This window comes from Astyanax mexicanus, chromosome 8, assembly GCF_023375975.1.
Source record: "Astyanax mexicanus isolate ESR-SI-001 chromosome 8, AstMex3_surface, whole genome shotgun sequence".
Taxonomy (NCBI): Eukaryota; Metazoa; Chordata; class Actinopteri; order Characiformes; family Acestrorhamphidae; genus Astyanax; species Astyanax mexicanus.
In genome coordinates, this window is record NC_064415.1 from 58,604,378 (window position 1) to 58,628,986 (window position 24,609).

General features: G+C 39.5%; 1 protein-coding gene across 1 annotated transcript in view; it reads left to right on the top strand.

Moving 5' to 3' along the window:
* The first annotated feature begins 300 nt into the window (after nucleotides 1-300).
* The window catches only part of pappa2 (pappalysin 2), a 56,175-nt gene continuing 31,866 nt past the window's right edge, over nucleotides 301-24,609 (top strand). Inside the window, exons 1-6 of the mRNA XM_049482907.1 lie at nucleotides 301-2,780; nucleotides 6,253-7,327; nucleotides 15,842-15,990; nucleotides 17,834-18,124; nucleotides 18,903-19,095; nucleotides 19,711-19,832. Of these exons, the coding sequence (XP_049338864.1) occupies nucleotides 1,871-2,780; nucleotides 6,253-7,327; nucleotides 15,842-15,990; nucleotides 17,834-18,124; nucleotides 18,903-19,095; nucleotides 19,711-19,832 (2,740 nt within the window). The 5' untranslated portion in view covers nucleotides 301-1,870. The remainder of the gene's footprint in view (nucleotides 2,781-6,252; nucleotides 7,328-15,841; nucleotides 15,991-17,833; nucleotides 18,125-18,902; nucleotides 19,096-19,710; nucleotides 19,833-24,609) is intronic.

The window sequence follows — 24,609 nt, forward strand, 5'->3', positions numbered from 1 at the left end:
ATGATGCAAAAAGTTTATTTTTTTTTTTGCGTGCTTTTTTCAGGGTACTATATCAGAAACGTAGGAACGTCTTCCACATGTGGTGCAGCTGTGCGCGCGCGTGTGTGTGTGTGTGTGTGTGTGTGTGTGTGTGCGTGTGGTGTGTGTGTGTGCGTGTGTGTGTGTGTGTGTGTGTGTGTGTGTGTGTGTGTGTGTCCACTACGGTCTTCCCCAGTGGGCTGGTCCCGAATGACGTCACAGTCCAGCAAACCGATAAAACGTTTAGCGCGTTAGTTTGATCTTCAGAAGGGAAATAAATAAATATATAAATAAAAATATATATATAACCGCGCGGAGCCGCGAGGAACGGACGGACCGGGCGCGCGAGAGGGAATATACACAGGCGGGGAGTTCGCAGGGAGCGCGCGGGGTTTCTTCTTCTTTAAAACAAACTAAATATAAGACTTTATTTCTCCTCCTTCACACCAGCTTTATTCCGCGCGCTTCACCGGACAGACTGCGGAGACGGGAGGAGCGCGAGCTGACCGGCAGGTGCGGACACCGGAACCCATCGGATTTTATATATTTTTGGATTTATTTTTTTTTCGCAAAATAAAAACAATAATCTGAAGACGCGCGCGCACTTTGGCACCACCGTGGACCAGCCAGCCACGAGCTCAAATAGAGAGAGAGAGAGAGAGAAAGAAAAGAGAGAAAGAAAAGAGAGAGAGAAAAGAGAGAGGAGAGACCTCAGATAACCTTCACTCCACTCTTTATTATTATTAATCCACCGCAGAGGAAATAATTTCTAAAAATCACACTCATCATGTCAGCACAACTCCGCTTCATTCCACGCGTGTTTTTAAACGACCGCTATTAATTTGATATCAGTGTTTATTGGAGTTCTCTTTCTTCCTGTGGTCAGAAATAATCCGGTTCTGATTTATTTATCATCACTTTTCTCTCTCAGGATGAAGGAAGGCGGTGCTGCGGGGGAGAGTCGGTGATGAAACCGGTTCAATTTTACTACAGAGCTACAGATTAAAGGTTACTATAAAACTACAGATTAAAATTTACTAAAGGACTACAGATTAAAATTTACTACAAAACAACAGATTAACATTTTCTACAGAAGTACAGATTAAATATTACAGAGCTACAGATTAAAATTTACAGAACTACAGACTAAATTTTACTACAGACCTAAAGATTAAGTACAGATTAACTACAGGCAAAATTTTATAGAACTACAGATTCAAGTTTACTACAGAACTACAGATTCAGTGTTACAGAACTACAGACTAAGTTTTACAAAACTACAGATTAAATTTGACAGAACTCCCGATTAAACTGTACAGAGCTACAGTTCAAATTTAGCGACTCTAAACAGCAGTGGATAAAATACAGATCATACATATATACATTTACAGAAATATGTAGAAAGTTTAAAGTTTAAAACAGGAAAGGCGGTATGCTTGTATTCTTCTTTTATTCTCTGTTTTATAATCTGCTCTGTAGAATAAAGATGGGCAGTTTCATTGTTTTCTCGCTGCTCTGATATTCAGAATATTCACAAACAAAAACAGCAAAGCCGCAACAACAAGGCTAATTTTGCTATAATTACCGACATAAAGTCGCGCTGCAGGTGTTGCTGCTGTACTGGTGTTAAACACTAGGGTTAGTGGGTTAGTTATGTGTTTATAGGGCTCAAGCTGCATTTTATTCACTTTTTGCTGCTATTTCGAGTAGTTTGGGTTTTGATTGCCACAAAAGATTATGAGATCATAAATACACATAAATAAATAAAACAGGTGCGGCAGTTATCAACCCGATCATATTAATTATATATTGATTGAATAGTTCGCAGCGTAAAGCTCACGCAGGTATAAAGATGCTGTTAAGACTACTGGCTGTTGTTCTCGTGATATTTCACACGTGGCTGCTAAACTCGGCTAAGTCCGACCCAGTTCAGCGCTATAAGCGGGGTCTGGCCCAGCGTGCGGACCGGTCCCAGGCTGCTTTGGGACAGGAGCAGTGCGGTTCTATGAGCCGGAGGCGACTGGCCAGGTCCGCGGCTCAACACCACCAACTAGCGGCTTTGACTGGTCGGTACAGCCGGCTGTCGGAGCTTCATTACAGGATAGCAAGGTCCTCCTGCTCGGGAGGATGCAACCTGGACGGGATGCATGATGGACCTTCATGGGAGAGCCAAAAAGGGTTGCAAAAAAGACCCTATAAATCAGATCATAAAGCTGATGGATGGATGATGGGTGCATGGAGATCCCGCTTGAAACGCAAAAGGAATAAAAGTCCGGACTCTGCTGACCCCAACTCTTCTACCACTAAATCTTACACCGTGTCCAGAGGACTGAGCAGAGTTTGGAATGGTAAAACATTAGACAGTAGAGTTCACAGGTTGTCCCAACTGAGGGAAGCAAGAGGCGTTGGAGTGGACAGCTTCCCTTCAGCGAAAAGAGTTCCTCGAAGTCCAGCAGAAATCCACAGTGACTCAAAGGTGCATCCAGGTGACCCTGAGTTGGAGAATGATGTTCGCAGCTCTGAGGGGGGCTCGGACTACTCAGGCGAACAGGAGGGCCAAGCTGGTCAAGGAGCAGCAGAGCGATGGGGGGCAGTGGTCCAGGACCTTCCTCTTAAGTGGATGACAGCCCTCTACTTCAGCGGCCAAAAGGAGCAGCTGAGGGTGAACCCCGTGGCCGACGTGGAGCTCCCACGCTCCAGGTTCACCTTGGAGCTGTGGGTCAAGCTAGAAGGAGGTCAGAACAATCCGGCCATCATAGCAGGTTGGTATATTTGCAGTAGTTTCAGATTCGTTTCAGATTTTTTCTTTCTGTGGTCCATTTCTGTGGCTTTATTTATGAGAACATTACTGCAAATTAACAAGCTTTTAGAGATCTTCAATATAGTCTTAGCTGTGTTCCAAAACCGAGACTGCGTTTATCGACTGCTAGAACAAGGCTTAAGTTTAAAGTGAAGCATTTGTCGTATATTCTTGTACCTAGAGGTGCAGCCGATATGGAAAATTGATAGATGCAACCAATCTATATCTGTAGATCAATAATGGAAAATGTATCATTTGCCCCTGGAGCAAAGTTTAGTTTAAAAAAAAATCTTAAAACTATTTATTAATCAATTCTCAAAAGAAATCAAAAAGTACCTTAACTTTGTTCCTTATTGTCACCACAAAATCAATTCTACTGAAACTATTAGAGTTGCCTTGGTTGGTGTAGTGCGTGTGGTTGGCGTGGTGGTTGGCGTGGTGGTGTGGATAAGACTACTACCTGCCAGTAATCTACCTTCTCATTTTGGAGACTGGGGTTCAATTCCCAGTACTACATCAGTTAGAGTCCTTGGGCAAGACTCCTAACACTACATTGGCCCACGTCTGTAACAGGAATAACCCTGTAAGTCACTCTGTATAAGTAAATGTTAATGTTAAATGTTACCTGTGCTACCTGTGCTACATCAATTGCAGCCTAGGCTTTGGAATGCAGTTACTGTCACATTGCATGCTGCAGATTGTATGCACTCTGCAGTCTGGATCTGGTTCCTCTCTGGTTCCTCAGGGGCAGTGGAGGGAGGAAGCTGGATGAAAGTGAACGAGAGAAAATCTGGTGCTTATGAGGTGCAAATGACAAGGGCGCCTCAGGGTGGGGAGCTCCAGCAGCAAGTGGTCACCACCTGCTCCGTGTCTCCGAGGCGTTGTTCGAGATTCCGTGTAGAGCAGGCGATCTCCCAGACAGCCCCGGGGCTTGATTCATGGGGCGTGTACAATCTGGACGCCACGCTCATGCTGACAGCTCGCCGCTGTCCAACTCGGACCAGAATCGCTTGATTTACTGGGAAGCGTTGATTCTGTTTGTGCACCCATTGCTTGCGTCACAGATAAATTTGTAAATAAGTCGAGTCTAGTTGAACCCTAGCCCGGCAGCGTAGCCCAATGTGCCGGTGTTCTCTGGAGAGCATTTATAATCAGGTAAAAGTGCTTTTGGTTGGGCTGCAGAAGAGTTTCAATGTGGAAAAGATTATATCTGGAAGAGCTTCTGAAAGGAAGGGAAGGTGAAGTCCAGAATTCAGGGGTTGTAGCCAGGCCTCTATTGTTGTTGTCTGCTGAAGAGATGCCAGTGGGAATGTTTTGTAGGAGGAGAGGAGAGTTTAGCCACACACTCAGAAATGCCTGCGTCTGTTCAAAACTCAAAAAATGTAGTTTATAGCTTTGTACTTACATACTTTATTTCCCTCTATCTGTAAAAACCCTGTGTTTAGCACATTTTGAATTTCTTCTATTGTATTGTTTATACAACCATCAGCCCATTTATGACCTTTGGACTACATGTATTTGCTGCACCTGCACTTTTATAATATTTATTATACCATTTTATACTATACTACACTATATCATATAATCTGTATAAACTACTTCATAATCTACGTTATAATAAGTCTTACAAAGAGTTACGGCAGTCAGCGCATAATGCACTTTACCATATACCATATATTATACACTTTAAAATTTACTTACACTTGGTATTTTTGTATTTTGTATTGTTGCTTGCTTGTAACACCTACATTACACTTATTATAGCTTATTGGACTTTTGCGTGTGTACTTTGATTAATGTTCATTAGTTTATCTTGTGCTTATATATAGTATATCGTTTTAACAAGTAGATACTGGTAAGATTTATCTTTATGGTATTCAGTTAAAGATTTCAGTATTTTTATCTATCTATTGATCCACCAAATGAACTTACCCGCTAGGCCTCTCTCTATCAATGCTTCGGACATTAGTAAAGGATAACCATATTCCTTATCCAATACATGTGAAGTCAGACTCCGCCTCTTTTCCAATTGTCGCAGCATCATTAGGAACCATCACACATCACATGCTCTGAGGAGCCACTTCAATAATATTTGGGATCAGAAGATGCAGGAGAATCATAGAATAGTCTGAGTGGGGCTCATCGATGTAATCGATTACAGAAACATTTCGCAAACATGCATTGATGCATTGCAATGAAAAATAAAACTCACAGTTCCGTATGAGTTCACCCTCTCATCTGTAAACCGGGGTGGCTGGGATGTTATGGTCTTTAACTGCTGATGTCAAGAAGAGACACTTTGAAGCATATAGGAACATCATCTCAGGAAAATGCCTTTAAACTCATCAGACAGCGCCTCATTCTACAGCATGACACTGATCACAACCATACCGCCAAAGCAATAAAGACGTTTTTCAAAGCTAAAAACTGGAAAATTCCTGACTGGCCAAGTCAGTCACCTGACAAATCAGTCAAATCCCACTGAGGCAGACAGTCTGTCTGAACTGTTATTTGCAAGTAATCAGATCAGATTTGCACGTCCAGACATCACAAACAAAACTGCATGGGTTGCTGTGGTATCTGTAGTTTGGGTTGTTGTAGTACAGTTGGTCTTGCTCTCTCTGGGTGGGTACAGTAGATGGCACTCTCTCTTTCCCCTCATCACTTCTCTGCGTCTGTGAGCTGATGTATCAGAACCGAGTCGCTGCACTTTCCTCCAAGAGTTAGCGCTTGGATGCTACTCGGAAAAAAGGTTCAAAAAGGGGCGGAGTCTGACTTCACATGTGTTAAAGGAGGCGTGTGCTAGTCTTCTTTACCCTTCTGATGTTGGAGCATCACTAGGGATGAGTAATAATGAGTGGGTTGGGTTGGGAATTTGGCCATGGAAATTGGGAAGAAAATGGAAGAAAAAAATAGAAATTAAATGATAATAAAAATACATGTTGTAAAGGTGTGTGGAGACAGATTAAAACTTGCACATAGACACAGAGCGGCAGGTTTACACCGCCCCAGCCGTGGATTCTGAGTGAATGAAATGTTTGCGCTTGTATCTGGCCCGTGTCCCATGGGATAATTTGTTTAAAATTGCCCATTTTTTTCTTTTTCCAGTATCCAAGGAGCGTCTGTGTGTACAAATGTGTGTGTGTGTGTGTTTTTCTGTGTGTGAGTGTGTGTTTGTGTGTATGTGTGTGTGTATGTGGAGGGTGAAGGGGTTCCCTGACCTTTCCCTGTCCTTCTCTGGGAGCATCTGGACGCCAGATGTGACTGCTCCTTTAGAGAAGCAGCAGGGAATACCGGTGGCTTTGTTCACTGGAAATGACTTAAACTCCTCGATTTCTCTTTTTTTACCTGATCATTCCACTTACTTACAAAGCTCAGCCTGATTAATCTTCACCTGTGTAACTCGCAGTGTTTCCTCTCCTCTTTTTCCAAAGGTGTGTTTGACAACTGCTCCCACGCCCACAACGAGAGAGGGTGGTCTGTCGGGGTCAGGACGCTGAAACCCGGCGGCAGAAAAGACGCCAGGTTCTTCTTCACCCTCCGCACAGACCGCGCCCTCAAATCCACCACGCTCGTCGGGCACCAGCACTACCAACCCAGCGTCTGGACTCACGTGGTGGCCTGGTACGATGGCCACCGGATGGCGCTGTTTATAGATGGCTCAAAGGTTGCCGAGAGCAGACAGCAGTCTGGGGACATTTACAGCCCCTTTATAAAGAGTTGCCGCATGCTCCTTCTGGGAGGGGACCAGTCCAGCACAGGCCATGGGTTTAGAGGATATCTAGGTGGTGTAGTTCTGTGGAATCATGCCCACCCTCAGGACCTGCTGTCGAAGCTCTTCAAGAGCTTCACCAAACACTCTTTTGAGCATGAGCCCCCCCTCCTGGTCCTGTGGGCCGACTTCTCTGAGGTGGAGCAGCAATGGATGCCGTACAAATCTCGCCACCATCCAACCGTCGTGGCCTTGCCGGCACCGGAACAGGCGCTGGTGTCACCGTTCCTGCCTCCACCATGTGGGGTGACTATCTGTGACAATCCCGATGTCATCTTAAGCTACAGCCAACACTGGCAGCTGCGTGCCAGCAAGCGACTGCGCTACCGCGTGGTGAACGTCTGCGCCGATGACGGCAGCCGCCCCACCGTCTCGCAGCAGCAGATCCAGCAGCAGCACCAGGCTCTGGAGGAGGCATTCCGGCCGTACAACCTGACGCTGGAGCTCAGCGTGCTCAACGTACGCAACTCCTCGCTGCAGGGACGCTTCATTCTCAGTAACTGCCACGTCGCCAAGGTGGGCAACAGGCACTGCGACCGTGAGTGCGACCACCCGCTGACTGGACATGACGGCGGGGACTGCCTGCGTCTAGGAACCTGCTACAACTGGATGAGGGGCGACGGCGTCTGCAACCCGGAGTGCAATGGTATCCATTACGACTACGACGATGGAGACTGTTGCGATCCACAGATCACCGACGTGGCGAGGACCTGCTTTGACCCGGAATCTCCTGAAAGGTAAGGTTAAAGGTCGTATGTATTGTTTTGGTCCTTTTCTGTCGATAAAAACAGAAAATCACAACCACTGTTGACCTCCTGCCCTTGTTTGTCAGATTTAGGTCTTGGGTTCAAACAGGCAGGTCAAATCTGACTGTTTGACTGTCTGACTTTTTACATTTCAATTGGTTTTAAATCTGGCTTACAAACAGATACAAATGGGACTTTGGCCAGAATTTCATGTAGGTCTGTCACAATCAATTGATCAATTGATTTATCGTACAATATATGGACATGAACACAAAAAAATGCTCAGCTTCATTTTGCCCATTTTTTGGGTTATTGCTCTTTAAAAGGATGCAACTGCATTATTATGCATTTTTATTATATTATCATTGGCCATGTTGACAAGTTTAAATATGAGCACTCGGTCCAGAAATCTGATTTGCACTGCAGTGTAGTTTCCTCTACAGTTTTCAACAAGCACACATGTTTAAATCACGGTTAATCTGAAAACCGCTACAGCAATCTGGCAACCCTTGTATCAGAGTTTAATTCACATTGAGAATGTAGTTTAAAAATTGAAAAAACTTAACTTTAAATCACCTTTCTCTCTTATTCGCTTTCCCTGTCTATTTCCTGTACTCTCATTTTTTAAATTAAAGGTTAATATATATATATATATATATATATATATATATATATATATATATATATATATATATATATATATATATATATATATACTAATTCACAGGTTGACGTAGACACTTTTACTAGCTAATGAAGGTTGAGGAAGAGTTTCATCATGTGCAGCATCATAAACAACTCAGAGAGACCTACTGTACTTCACAAACAACAAGAAAAAGTTCATTTTAGCGGAAGGACACCTTTTAAAGCTTTTATAATTGCACTTTATTACATTTCATAACATTTGGAAGCAGGTATGGCACTATTTTGGCAGCAGTATGCCACGGCTGCAGAGTTTGTGCAGCGGAAACGGTCAGTGTGAGCTTGGCACCTTGGCACTGCCACCCTGATTCAGTGTCAGTGCAGAGCGGAGCTGGTAATAAATCACACTTTGTCAGATTTCTGTGTTTATTTCTTAGAAATAAAATAACATGCATTTAAAACATGCTCTCATTTTCTCCGCTTCCATATTCGTGTCACCATCTGTCCAGATGTTTTAGTTACTAAAATCAGCAGCGACTCTCGGGTGAACCTGCTGACCCTGGCTCCTGTCCTAGCGGTGATAAACATCACGATGATATGCATGACAGAAAGAAAACACAGAGGAACCATCCAATAAGAAGAAGGGAGGTGTATGATAATGGTGTAAAAGGAAGTTGTACAGCTCTCTACACAAAGACAAGAGGTCAATTCTTAGGGTGTTTTTACACCAGGACTAGTTTGTTTGGTTAAAAACGAAACTCTGATTGGTTTGTACTTTTTTCTGGTTCGTTTCAGCAGGTGTGAAATCAGTAATCACACTCAGGTTTTTACCAAATCAACCGTACCTTTGTCTGGTTCCATACGAACTCTGGAACTCTCATTTGTTTGTGGTGAGATTGTGAACTGGTCTCGATCAAACCTACACTCCTTTTATTTGCGCTGAATGGCTGTTCAGGTGCAGTTTAACCTGATTTATTACCCTGATAATCACCATAGCTATGAACAAATGCTACCTCTGCTGCTGCTGCTCCATGCTACAGTGCTACTGTTTACATGCTAAATGTCGAAAGTGCAGTGTTCACTGCTCACGGCTGCATAACTCTTTGGACTACACCACACATCCTATTGAAAATATTGTATTTGGAAGCACAGCAGTGATTTTTTTTAGTGTTTGATTTTAAAGAAACATCACATTGCACAGAACTTTCTTGTTGTGTTTTCTGACCAATCATAGGACACAACATGCTTGCATGTTTTTTGTGGGGTGCATTTTGGTGCATTTAGCTTTGCGCCTGTGTGAAAACAAACCAAACCGAGGAGAAAACGCTCCATATAAACGAACTCATCACCTGATTCACACCATAAAAATGAACTACATGCGTGAAAAATTTAATAAAAGGTGGCCTTAGTGACCGAAGTGAATCAAAGACGATGCCCCCGTTAGGTTTTCTCCCAGTAGCAAACCATGGAACAGCAAACCCTCCTCCCTTATTGTGAAATCTCACCCTGGTCTTATTTGTGCAACTGTCAAAACACTTTATGTTACACAACAAGCAAAAGCATACAAATTCAAAACTCTGGAACAGGTTTAAAAAGGCACGCAAAACTTGAGCGTGGACAGGAGCCAAAGTATACACTTAATATGGCTAAACAACAAAACCAGAAGTCTCAGCTCTGTTCATTGTGACAGGCAGGCTGATTTGGACGGCGTACAGCGCTTCTGATGTCTTGCCACGGTGTCCTTCTCTTTTTTTATAAAGTGCACATGTAGGTAGAATTGCTTAAGCTGTTATATATAAAAAAGGCTTTATTGTGGTTTGATGGATTCCACAGATTGGCTGGAGAGGAGCGACGGTATATGAGAAATGTGCTGTGGGGAGTTTAGCAAAGTGCACATAAAACGCATATAAAACGTATATATAAATGTAGGTAAAATGTTTTATAAACACTGCATTTCCAGTACATAACTGATTAGACTATTGTGAGAGACAGATCACGTTACGAATCGCCCGTTAAACTCGAATCGGTCGTCGGTGTGTCGTTTATGATTCTACTAAAAAAGCCGAATGTAATGTACTTTACTCAAAACAAAGATTACTCCATTTTCAGTCGTTGGAAATCATCAATCCGCATCGGGTCACCAGACTCACTGTGCCACTGGGACCAGTGTGTTTTGTGCAGCCAGCTGTTGCAGTTTAATGGTCTCGGGAGGAGCTGTGGTGAAGTGGTCTGCCGATCTTCTCCTGCAGGATCCCCGCCGAGGTTAACGGGACCCTGATGATACACTTGGCTGGTGGTCTGAAAACATTTGGAATTGGTTGTGGCTCGCTGTTGCAGTGATGTGGTTTTGAAGGTGACAGCAGGTCTATAGCTCCTGTTTAAATAGAGAAAGAGGGAGAGATTTGGAAAAAGGCAGAGAATGGGTAATAAATTACACTTAAATATACTTATATACTTATATACTTATATAGTGCCTGTCTAGAAACCTAAGGACGCTTTACAATTTACACATCTTTTATTACACAAAACTATTCATACTCAGCACTCATCCACAACCCGGTGAGAAGCGGCAGCCAATAGCACACAGCGTATTCTCAACCGGAAACCACTGCAGGTGGACTGCATCGGGCACTAAGGCATTTACCCAATTAATACCTGAGAGTATACACCCATGCATACATTTTACACACACTTTACACATACACACCAGATCAATTTTAGAGTATCAATTTTTCTAGATAATTTAGAATACCCAATTTACCTGATCTCCGTGTTTTTTGGCTGTTGGAGGAAACTTGAGTCCCTTGAGGAAACCCACAGAGATACAGGGAGAACACGGAAACTCCACCCAGGTAGGGACTTGAACCCAAGACCCCAGCGCCACTAATGGCTGGCAAGAAACTCTCCCTAATATATGATCCACACTACTGAGTCCGAAAATATGAAACACTTGTAAACCTTCCCAGGGCGGACCAACCTACCAAAATTACTCCAAAAAGGACATGGACAACTCATCCAAGAGGTCACAAATGAACCCAGAACAACATCTAAAGAACTGAAGGTCTCACCTGCCTCAGTTAAAGGGGCACTAAACCCCTTTAAGACTTTAGCTGACTCCATCCTAAGCTGGAAGGGGTAGTTTGGCAGAGGCACTGGGTGATGTATGGGTTTAGGGGTGGGGCAGGAGAGAGAGCTTATTGGCTGGGCTGCAGCTGCACCAGTGTACCTCTGACAGCGGATCTACTGTATCTATCTTATGTATTGTATTATAGAGAATTGTTTAGTCTTGTGATATAGACATGTAAACTAACGCAGAATCAGTATATCACAGTATCGTGATATCATCACATCGCTATCATGGGCGACATGACGTGATAATATCGTATATTTGATGGCGGAGATGCTGCAGGATTTGATTTATCAATAAAGAAGATGTCAGTATCGTGTCTGACTGCGTTTTTCCTGGTTGTAGACGCATCTCTGGATCGGTGCTGAGAATTAATGCAGGGATGACATTTTGATGGAAATTGTATAGCGAGCTTTTTTTGTGCGGAGGTCTGCGATTTTACTGTTGCGCGGGTGAGTTATGGTCCAGGTTTCTGCAACTGGGCTGCGCAGTGCGACCTTGTGCCAATGGCTGTCAAATTTGTTGTTGGAGGAGAGGGAAAGAGCATATGGGGAACCACCAGGTGCATTTTGGCAAAGCCCAGCGATGGAACAAGAAGAAAGCAAGGGCGTTTTCATCTGGACTTTTAAGCCGTGGGAGCTGAACAGCCTGACAACTCTTCAGATGGAGTATCCAGTTATTAACATTGATAGATGGGGCAATTTTCATTGATTGATTAGGTATTGATTTCAGGATTTATGCTGTTCCAGGGGACCTTTAGCTAGCGGTTTCCCGCTTTCAGTCTTCGTGACCTGCATATTTTGTGTGTTTACAGTGGATTTTATTAATGACAGTTTGAATAAATGCGTTCTGTCCTCCCTGAAAAAGACATCACATCCACGACTAAAATAACGTTTACCTTTCACTATAAAAAACAAAGATATTGCTGAAATAGTGGTTATGGTTTGTGGTATTTATTTAAGCTTTGCATAATAACTTCAGCTCGCTATTCTATGATGTCACCCTGTTTTGGTATTGCATCATCACCCTTTGATCTTCCTTTATTGTCCTTGTGTCGGTCCTGGAGTTGCGTATTCTGCTCTAGAGTAAACCGAGAGCACAGAACGTTCCGTTTAGTGATGGATTCGCAGGAAATCAACAACCTGAGACTCACTATAGATAGATGATCCACTGCTGTGTTTGTGTGGAAGGAACAGATTTAGATCTTAGACTGGAACGTGTGTCAGATTCCATTTTTAGGCGACCGCTAATGTCCTGTTAAGGAAGGAACATTTATTTATGTGATAATTGTTTTACTTGTGGGTGATTCTAAAGATAAACGTGAACAGATAAGCATAACCTAATTGGCTTCATGTCCACCCCTGTGAAAAGGAGGAAGTATACTTAAAATTACTGTAGGTGAAGAATACTAAAAGTGCATTTTCTATTAATATACTAATATAACAATTAATATATAATTAATTAAAATACACATTGCTTAAAACACATTTTATGAAAATACAGAGAAGGTATATTTAATGTGCATTTTCATTTAAGCAGTATTTAATGCGTATTAATGTGTACACAACATGTGCATCATTTTGTAAAATAGTACATTTACAATATTTAATACACTTTAAGTGTATTTAAAAAAGTGTTTAAAAACATATACTTAAATCTACTCAAGTTCACAGAAGTTGTACTTAAATATAGCTTAATTACAACTGAAATATTCTTAATTTGCCATAAGTTGTTCCATGTTCCATGTTTAGTCTGTATTTAAATAAATATTTTCGTTTTAAAAAATATGCACTTGTCCATGTTGTCCAAGTATAATTTAAAAAATTAAAAAATAATAATAATAAAGTAAGATGCAGAGCTTTCAGACCTCAAATAATGCAAAGAAAACAAGTTCATATTCATAAAGTTTTAAGAGTTCAGAAATAATCAATATTTGGTGGAATAACCCTGGTGTTTTTTAATCACAGTTTTTTTTTCATGCATCTTGGCATCATGTTCTCCTCCACCAGTCTTACACACTGCTTTTGGATAACTTTATGCTGCTTTACTCCTGGTGCAAAATTCCATCTTCCTCTTGATTATATTCCAGAGGTTTTCAGTTTGGTAAACTGGAATATAGTTTTTATATTTAATATTCTAAGTCTAAGTGTAAGAAGAACTAGAACTAAGCTCAGTTAGATGTGGAGTCTCTGCAGGAAACAGTAGGAGTTCAGTAAATGGGTTTAGACCTGTTGGCGAGTTAAAAAGGCCACAAACTCCAGACCCTTCCAAACCCTGGGCCGGTGTCGGGTCACGCAGAATACTTCCAGCTATGAAAGCAAAGGAGAACAAATGACATGTGACACATTTCAGCGTAAAAACAACTTAGCTTCACACTTCAGAGCTCGGCTATGGTAATTTATTGCAGCTGGAGGTGGAGAGAGACGCGGTTTCATGCGTTTACACTAATTAAAACAATTATATTCAGTAAGCAGACCGGCTGCTGCAGAGCGGGAGAATAAAGCACTCTGTGACTCAGAGACATTATACTGATATTTACAAACAACTCTCAGAGAAATTACACTAAATTAAATTAAATTAAACTAAGAGACGTATACAACTGTAACAGCTAAATAATTCACTTTTTATTTTTAATAAATTATCAGATTTAATTTCTAAACCTATCTATCTATCTATCTATCTATCTATCTATCTATCTATCTATCTGTCTGTCTGTCTGTCTGTCTGTCTGTCTGTCTATCTATCTATCTATTTTTCTTGTCTATCTATCTATCTATCTATCTATCTATCTATCTATCTATCTATCTATCTATCTATCTATCTATCTATCTATCTATCTATCTATCTATTTTTCTTGTCTATCTATCTATCTATCTATCTATCTATCTATCTATCTATCTATCTATCTATCTATCTATCTATCTATCTATCTATCTATCTATTTTTCTTGTCTATCTATCTATCTATCTATCTATCTATCTATCTATCTATCTATCTATCTATCTATCTATCTATCTATTTTTCTTGTCTATCTATCTATCTATCTATCTATCTATCTATCTATCTATCTATCTATCTATCTATCTATCTATCTATCTATCTATATATCTATCTATCTATCTATTTTTCTTGTCTATCTATCTATCTATCTATCTATCTATCTATCTATCTATCTATCTATCTATCTATCTATCTATTTTTCTTGTCTATCTATCTATCTATCTATCTATCTATCTATCTATCTATCTATCTATCTATCTATCTATTTTTCTTGTCTATCTATCTATCTATCTATCTATCTATCTATCTATCTATCTATCTATCTATCTATCTATCTATCTATATATCTATCTATCTATCTATTTTTCTTGTCTATCTATCTATCTATCTATCTATCTATCTATCTATCTATCTATCTATCTATCTATCTATCTATTTTTCTTGTCTATCTATCTATCTATCTATCTATCTATCTATCTATCTATCTATCTATCTATCTATCTATCTATCTATCTATCTATCTATCTATTTTTCTTGTCTATCTATCTATCTATCTATCTATCTATCTATCTATCTATCTATCTATCTATCTATCTATCTATCTATCTATCTATCTATTTTTCTTGTCTATCTATCTATCTATCTATCTATCTATCTATCTATCTATCTATCTATATATCTATCTATCTATCTATTTTTCTTGTCTATCTATCTATCTATCTATCTATCTATCTATCTATCTATCTATCTATCTATCTATCTATCTATCTATTTTTCTTGTCTATCTATCTATCTATCTATCTATCTATCTATCTATCTATCTATCTATCTATCTATCTATTTTTCTTGTCTATCTATCTATCTATCTATCTATCTATCTATCTATCTATCTATCTATCTATCTATCTATCTATCTATCTATCTATTTTTCTTGTCTATCTATCTATCTATCTATCTATCTATCTATCTATCTATCTATCTATCTATCTATCTATTTTTCTTGTCTATCTATCTATCTATCTATCTATCTATCTATCTATCTATCTATCTATCTATCTATCTATCTATCTATCTATCTATTTTTCTTGTCTATCTATCTATCTATCTATCTATCTATCTATCTATCTATCTATCTATCTATCTATCTATCTATCTATTTTTCTTGTCTATCTATCTATCTATCTATCTATCTATCTATCTATCTATCTATCTATCTATCTATCTATCTATCTATCTATCTATCTGTCTGTATGTCTGTCTGTCTGTCTTGCCCCCTTACAGATTTATTTTGTTATTGGCATTTTTGACATAATTACATTTTCTTAAGTTATTATGTTTAGGGGGCAAACACCTTTCAGAACTAGATTTGATTTAGTTTTTTTTTTTCCTTTAAGAAATAAAATTTCCTTTACAAAAAGTTATTTTTATATTTATTCTGGTTGTATTTGTCTGTTATTAAAGTTTGTTTGATAATCAAAAAAATGTCAGTATAATAAAAAAGCGAAAACAAAAACAATATGACTTTTTCACGCCACTGTAACAAGTTAAAATCGTATGAGTTATAGAGTTACTTCAGTGCTTGATTTTTGCTGTGTATATTTTTTTCCGGCTACACCTTTTTCACGCTGGAAGTTTTACCTGTTCTGTGGTGTATTTAAATGAGCAGTTCTGTGTCTGTAAGTGAATCTCTGTGTTGTGATGTTTTATTTGGCTGTAAGTGAATCTCTGTGTTGCAGGGCTTATCTTAGTGTGAAGGAACTGAAGGAACTGCTTCACCTGAGCAGCTCCGACACGCTCAACGTCTTCTTCGCCAACAATTCTGCATGGGAAGATCTCGCCGGCGCTGCCACCTGGCCCTGGGCCAAAGAGGCTCTCACACATCAAGGTGAGGAGCATCTCTCACCTGCCTGTGCTCATCAACACTAGGTAGACAGACAGACAGACAGACAGATGGATAGATAGATTAGGCTCCTGGTTTAGTTTAAGGATTGACTGGTGCACAGAAGAGTGCTTCAGTCTAAAGCCCAGTTTATACTCCTGCGTGCGCGTATCAGCAGCTCTGCGTCGCTACGGGAATGTGTGGGCGGACCAATCACGGCTGCGGCTGTCTGTGTAGTTACATTTCCAGAGCGGTGCGCGTCAAAGTACGGCAAAGGCTACAGTGCAGGGTACACAGCGACGCGTAGGCTACATCAGAAAGAATGTGTTTCAGTCCAGACCTCACAGATAAAGACAGTACAGAACAGAACTGCAGTATATGGAGAAAATAAATTATCTGTTTAGTTTTTTTTACAGATAGAGTAGTTTATAATACATTTTCATTTATTTATATGACTGAACCTGAGCTGATAAAGACTGGTGCTTCATTCATTCATTCATTCATTCATTCATTCATTCATTCATTCCTGTATCCAGGTTCTTCCAACGCCTTCTCCTCTGTCTTCCTGCTCGTTCTCAACACTCAGGTTTACGAGATTAATAGGCTTTAATCCTGGGCACTAAATGAAACGCCTGCAGCACGCATACGTTTCCCCCGCAGATCACCCTTAATCATTCTGGCGCTCCACCAAACCCCAGCGAGAACCGGAGCGAAAGATCCTGACAACAACCAAACAAACACAGGAGAGGGGTGCTGCCCGGTTGCCATATCCTTCCACCTGCCAGCTGATTTTATGGAACTCATTGTTGCTATGTTTTCGAGCTCATTAAAACAGAATGGGTTGTGTTAAGTTGCTCTAAAGCGGAGATTTCTCTCAAGCGGGAAGGCCGGTTACGTGAGCCCACCTCCCATCGCTTCGGGTTTGGGGATCAGACATTTCCAGCTTGGCTTCTCCACTTACGGATTTAGTTAATGAGATCAATTTGGCAGCGGATTGAAATGAGGTTCTCTTAAAAATGATGCAAGCGGGATTAATTAATAACAACCTTCTCTGAATTTCATTGGGTTTCGATTGGAAACACCTTCATTTTAGCTATTTTTTCTTAACTCTCCTGTTTTGTTCTGGGTCAAATTGACCCGTTTTAAAGTTTGAAGAACTAGAAAAAAATAAAAAATCAGTATGAAACTTCTTCTGTTTGCCTCAAAAAATTTAATCAACATATAATAGAATATGAAAATGGTTCCTCTAACATTTACAAAAACTAAAACTACAACAAAATTGCAATGTTATGTTTCAATGTTACATAAAACTGTTGTGTTTTAATTTGTTGGCCTCAAGTAAAAAAAGTAGTGAAAGATTTAAAAAATGTGTTGATATACAGTATGCCCAGATGGGTTGGCATTCTGTGCTGGATCAGCTCCTCAGTGCTCAATGCAGTCCTCCTGGTGGACAGTGGTTTCTGGTTAAGAGTAGGCTGTGTGCGATTGGCTGCCGCTTTCTGATAGTGGTCTGACCCATTTTATAAACCTTAATTAGCTTGTAATTAAGAAAACTGCATTTCTAACATTTCTTACTAAAAATTACCGTTTGATGAAACGTGGTTGATCTTGAGGTGCAGAAATGTTGAATTGTTCATGGTGTTCTTGTTCTGTTTCAAAGATAAACTTTGGTTTCATGAAATTATTTTATTTACCATGATATTTTACCATGACATTAGACCCTAATTGAATTAATTAGTGAAGGTTTCACTTAAATTTGTCTAGTACATCCAGTTTACACTTTAAGTGGCTTCATACATTGAATTTATATTAAATACCAACATTAATCTTTATATACTCTTCTTTTAAGGTGGAATGATCCTGAACCCTTCCTATTTCGGAACTGTTGGACACAACACCATGATCCATGAGATGGGTCACATCTTCGGGCTGTACCATGTGTTTAAGGGGGTGAGTGAGAGGGAATCGTGTGATGATCCTTGCAGGGAAACTACAGCATCTATGGAAACTGGAGATCTGTGCGCCGACACGGAGCCGTCCCCAAAATCTAAAGTCTGCAGAGACCCCGACCCCGTCAACGATACCTGCGGACTCACCCAGTACCACAACACACCCTACACCAACTACATGAGCTACACAGGTACAAACTCCTACACTGCCTCTTTACTGCTTTCAGATTTTTATATCAGCTGAACTGCTTGATTTTTTGCACCAGGAGTAAATCAGCATAAAGTTATCCAAAAGCAGTGTGTAAGACTGGTGGAGGAGAACATGATGCAAGATGCATAAAAGCAAAAACTGTGATTAAAAACCAACCAGGGTTATTCCACCAAATATTGATTATTTCTAAACTCTTAAATACTCTTTATGAATATGAACTTTTTGTTTTCTTTGCATTATTTGAGATTATCTGAAAGCTCTGCATCTTTTTTGTTATTTCAGTCATTTCTCATTTTCTGTAAATAAATGCTCTAAATGAGAATATTTTTATTTGTAATTTGGAAGAAATGTTGTCTGTAGTTTATAGAATAAAACAACAATGTTTATTTTAATTTTCTAGAGCTATATTTCGTTGCTGTCCAATGAAAAACATGTGTCTCCATTATTTGTTGATTTTTAGTTTACTACATAGTTTGAATAGATAAACTGTCCATTACACTGTGCCACAATTTCTTGATGAACAAGCCAATAGAAATACTTCAAAAATGACCTGAAATGAACTCTTTTTACACTAACTTCCATTGAAAGTTTAGAAGTTTTTTTTCTTTCTTGTAAAGTTGCTGTTTTGTATTTGTATTTGTGCAGTGTGAGGCTGCTTTAACATTTTTTTTTATACTATTAACATGTTGATATATCTAAACATAAAAACATATATAGATATAGTCCTGAATTAAAGCTGTTTCCAATCTTTATTACAGATGATAACTGCACCAATCAGTTCACTCCACACCAGGTAGCTCGGATGCACTGCTACATCGACCTCACCTACAGCAACTGGGTTCAGAGCAAGAAACCCACCCCCGTTCCACTAGCGCCTATGATAATTGGTCAATATGAAGACTCGGTCTCTATTCATTGGCTGCATCCAGTGAGTGGACCTCTTAGACAAAGGTAAGATAAAACGATGCAATGTGCAGAAATTGGCTCGATATTTGGGATGCATTGAATTTTGGGCAATATTTAGCCATCAGATTTAGCCTTCAGATGTGCATCTGAATCGGTGAAAAGTCAGTATAATTACCTGAATGAAATGTAATAAAAAGTAATACTGCAGTGTTTTAAAGTAAATTTTATTCATTACATTTTGACAGTTGCAGATTTACTTCAGTATTTCTCATTTTTATTACAATTGCAATTAAGAATTTTAGTAATGCTTCTTGTCAAACATGAAACCTTTATATGTAATGCTTAAAGAGAAATCTTCAAGATACAACTTTACTTATATACTGTGCATTATTCTAAATGAAGCATTAAGCATCAATTAATCAATTATCCCTCTCAGTTTCAGTTTAATCAGTTTATCACATCTTATTCTCTTCTCAAACTGTCTGTTTTCCAGCTGAAAGATTCCAGCTGTACAGGACTAGAATAGTAATGTTGGTTGAGCTAGCTTAGCATTAGCATTTGTTTGTTTAACAAAAGACTGACTGTCTGCCGGATGCCATTAATGTTACATAAATAATGAAGATCATACACTGTTTAACACTGTTGTGTGTGTGTGTGTAGGGAGGAGGGGGTGAATTGCCAGTTGTGTGATGAACATGGAGTGCTTCACCAGTACGCCTTTGAGGCCACGTCTCCTCATACCTGCGATACCAGCGGGTACTGGACTCCAGAGGAAGCAGTGGGTAAGTATTTATAGTATCTATAGTATCTATATTCTCCACACTGTGACAAACTGATGTAAATACTAAGAGTAAATTACTTAAAGTTCATTTAAAATCTCTTTTAATTTTGAATATGCATTGATATTAAGTTTCTTTGCTATTTTTCTCAGTATATTTCACCATTTCTTAGTACATCACACAAAAAGACCTTTCCGAACTTTTTTTCTTTTCATGCACCTTGGCATCATGTTCTCCTCCACCAGTCTTACACACTGCTTTTGGATAACTTTATGCTGCTTTACTCCTGGTGTAAAAATTCAAGCAGTTCAGTTTGGTGGTTTGATGGTTTGTGATCATCCATCTTCCTCTTGATTATATTCCAGAGGGTTTCAGTTAGGTAAAATCAAAGAAACTCATCATTTTTGCCATATTTGGTTGATATATTGCTTGATTATGTGGCCACATATTTTAGGTCATAAGAGCAAGTTACATGCATTTTTTTTACTGTAAAGTTTGACTTCTTGCTTGCTGAGAACTTGAGAGCAGTAATTCTTATTTCAGTTATTTCTGCGTCTTCTTCTTTCTTTGGTTTAATTTTTTTGTATTTTTTAAGTAATGAATACAGTCTTGCAGAAAGAATGTTGGTTTGTTTATTCTTCTTTAGAAAGAGATCATGACTGTTCAATGAAAAACAAGTCCAAATTTTAAAAACAGGAATTTTACAGGAAAGGAAAAACATTCTTTCAAAACTTCCAATGAAAATCAATTTAAAAAGAGTTTATTTCAGGTATTTTTAAAGGAAAATTTCTATTCTAAACTAAAAATTGACAAAAATGTGGACACACATTTTTTTTTAGTGGACAGCGACAAGATACACCCACCCATTACGCAAATAGTTATAATAATAATAATTTCAAATATTCTATAGTCCACTGTTAAGATAAATTACAGTACATGTACTGTAATAGCTGTTATAATATAATATTACATTACAGCACAGTAATTATTTACAGTGAATAATCTAATAATCACTCAGAGTCCCCTGAGTACTAATGTGAGCTAGCCGTCTCTATTCGAAGGTCCAAAGGATCATGTCCTGTTTCATGTCCCGCATCTCGAGGGACCCCAAAAAAAATATCTGAATCCTGACTCACATATGAATCACATATGAATCATATTGTGCAATTGTGCGTTTGATGTTTTTGATCACGCAGTCGGGCTCTTCAGAACCGCTCGCAGGTCTCTGATTAAGGAGACAGAGCCCAGCTGCCGGGTTCGGGTCACTCTGCTCCGGCCGGATCGGTTCTGAGGAGGATCCTCCACTCTCTCTCCAGGTGCACAAAAGAACCTGAATCTGGAAATCTGGAAAAATGTAAGGGATAAATCATTAAATAATAATTGCTGGGATAAAGAACTCTCTTGTCTTTGCCGTCAGAAAGAAAAAAATAAGGTCTTGGCTCGGCTTCAGGTTTTGGTAATATTGGGACGCTTCCAGAAAGCTATGTGTATCCTGCACCGCGTTTTAGCTTTATTCCTGGCGTAACAGATGTTACCGATTATTCCAATCAGGGTTTTCTTAAGTGGTGGGTCTGCCCACTCGCTGACATGTCGGGGATAAGCTGTGCTCTGAAACATGGAGGCAGATCTGTGGAAATCCTCTGCCTAAAAAAAGGTGAAAGGTAAAATCATCCGTTTACGCTTGGTGGCGAGTGATTTTTGGATGCGCGCTTTGTTTGGAAAAACAGATTGATGAGATATGAGACATTAATTTCTGAAGATGAAAAAAAAAAACCTGAAACGATAACAAAAGCGCTGAGATATGGGCGAGGGGGCTTTAGCGGCGCTGCCTCTGCTCCGCAATAAATCAAACATAATCTATTGTTTTTGCTTTATTTTTAGACGAGCGATAAACCACATGGTGACTACTAAAAGTGAATTATTTTGTCAGTCAGTTCATCACATCAGAAAGGCTTTTAAACTAAAGTGACAGCGCTGTTTAGGTAAGGTGAATTAAGGCTTGTGATAATGCGGTAGTAAACCGTTCTTTTGATCGCTTCAAAAGAACCGGTGCGCTCCAATTAAAACATCACACATATATCCTGCTCAGAGGGCGACTTTTTAAAATACTACACAACTACAACTCTAATCTAGTTTTAGATAGATAAGAAAAAAAATCATGATTACATAATTACTTATGCATGTCATATAGATTTATGTATAAAAAGAGAAAATCTCCTCTTATATTATATCATATCATAAACCCATATTTTATTGACAGTAGAGCATAAAATTAAAACATATCATACATTAAAACTGAGACGTTCTTCATTTACATTTAATTTGTGAAAACTTTGTAGAAAGATTTAGAAAGTTGCATAAAAAGCATAAAAAGAGCATTTAAATAAATAGAGGTAGACTTTTTTTTAGAAGCAAATAAAGACTAAGCTTTGCCAATCTTACACAAGCTGCACCTGAAATTTTTAGATCAGTGTCAGAAAGTCTATTTTATCAGAACTGGTCAGTTCCAAAACAGTTTCTTTCCTCAAGCCGTCAGGCTGCTGAACAGTCAGTAAGATTGTCCAGTGGATGTTCTGTCCAAAAATGTTTTTTCTCATGGTAAAAAAAGGTGAAGATTTTGTATATTCAACCATCTGAAGCCCGTAATATCATTAAAAGATTCAAAGAATCTGGAGAAATCGCTGTGTGTAAAGGACTGAAGGCTGATAGTCAGTACTCTGGTGCATTGCAATGCATTAATATAATAAGTTTAGTCTTTACATATGTCTTTTTCTCTGCATGATCCAGCTTTATCCTGATTTCCAGTACAGAATCAGTTCAGCCTGTAATTAATGCAGTGCTACCTGAGGGCCTGCAGATCACCAGAGTACTGACTGTCAGTCTTCAGTGACACACAGATTTCTCCAGATTCTCTCATTCTTTTATCTGTGTTTGTGTACAGAAACTAAAGTAAAGGATGGAGAACAGCGTACTGAAGGATAAATGATAAATTAGTGATGTGTTTTTAATTTGGTCATGGTTTCTGCATCAGCAGAGCGTCCTCTCTCTGTCTCTCTGTCTCTGTGTGGAGAATGTCCTGAGGTACAGCTGTGGGGAGCGGCGAGATGGTTAAAGCTGCTAAAAGAAGGAAGGATGACAGGAACACAGATCTCGCTGCTGCTCTTCTCCCCACGGGGGCTCTGCGCCACATCTGATACAGCCATTAATTCCAGCCTGCGTGGAGGCCGCGCTCTGTTTATCTGACCAATTGAGTTTTATGGTTTGCCTTGGCCTGCCGCGGTTTACCCAGCACACATCCACACATGTGAGACCACGCTGGGCGCAAAGGAGCTGCAGTGACTGCAGGCTGCTGTCTGTCTGTCCAGCTGTCTATCTGTCTGTCTGACTGGCTGATTGTCTGGTTGTAAAGCTACAAGATAAGCCCAGGTAGTATAATTGAACTGGCCTGAGATTGGCTGATATGTGACAGCATCGGCAATGTGTTGGCACATTTGGCTTGGATTGTTTCCTGTATTATACTCAGCAACCGGGGTTTTGGCACCCGCACCTTGGGTCATTTCCTGTACTATACTCAGCAGGTTGGGTCATTTCCTGTACTATACTCAGCAGGTTGGGTCATTTCCTGTATTATATTTACCAACCAGGGTGTGGGGCCAACCCCATATTATATCTGGGGTGTTGGCACATTTGTCTTGGGTTGTTTTCCATATTATACTCAGCATTTGGGGTGTTGGCACATGCAGGTCGGATCGTTTCTTATATTATACTTAGAAACCGGGGTGTTGGCACATGCAGATTGGGTCCTTTCCCATATTATACTCAGCAACCGGGGTGTTGGCACATTTGGCTTGGGTCGTTTGCGATATTAAACTCAGCAACTGGTGTGTTGGCACATGCAGGTTGGGTCGTTTTCCAAATTTTACATAGCAATGGGGTGTTGATAACTGCATTTGAAATGGAAAAGTGTATTGATCAGTGGTTATTTATTGATTATGGATGTGTGTTTTTGGACGTGCAATAAGGATATTCAGGCTGAAGCTACTGGAGGTGTTTTACAATGAGAGCTCTATATCTTTTTCTTTACCTCTCTCTTTCTCTCTCTCTCTCTCTCTCTCTCTCTCTCTCTCTCTCTCTTTTTTAGCCTGTGTCGCTCCTGCACTCCAGGCCGATGCGGACTTTAACTCCCACTTATTATAAATTATTTTTCGGGGTCCTGTCCGTCCCAATTAAGGCGCCAATCTCTCTCCTGTGCCAAGTTGCACCTGGCCTTTGGGTTGATTGAGGCCCGGGGAAGTGTCCCTCACATCTTCTGCCAGGACATGTGTTTTTTTCTCAGACTCTCTTACTCCTCCATCTTTTTATTTCTCTCTTTCTCTCTCTCTCTTTCTCTTTTTTTTCTCTCTCTCTCTGTTTTCTCTCCAATTCCTGCTTCCATCTTCAAATGACATGACAGTCTCTTCCTAACTCACCAGACGTCAAGTAATAAAAGACACAGTTAGTCAGGCTCTGCTGTTTAACGCTTTCCTTGTATATTATGAATGTTTTATAATAAATATGAGTATTATAAATTCATTATCATGAATTGTAATGACTGTGTTAAAAAAGGTTTAGAGTTATCTTTTTACAATAAGGGTCACAAATAACAGTACGTATATGCACAGATAAATGATTAAGTAATGTCTCAACTAATTATTAATTGGCACTAGTTAAGACATTATCAAACATTATTTAATTTCTATGCATAAATACAGAATGTTGTAAATGATAATGAAGTTACAAA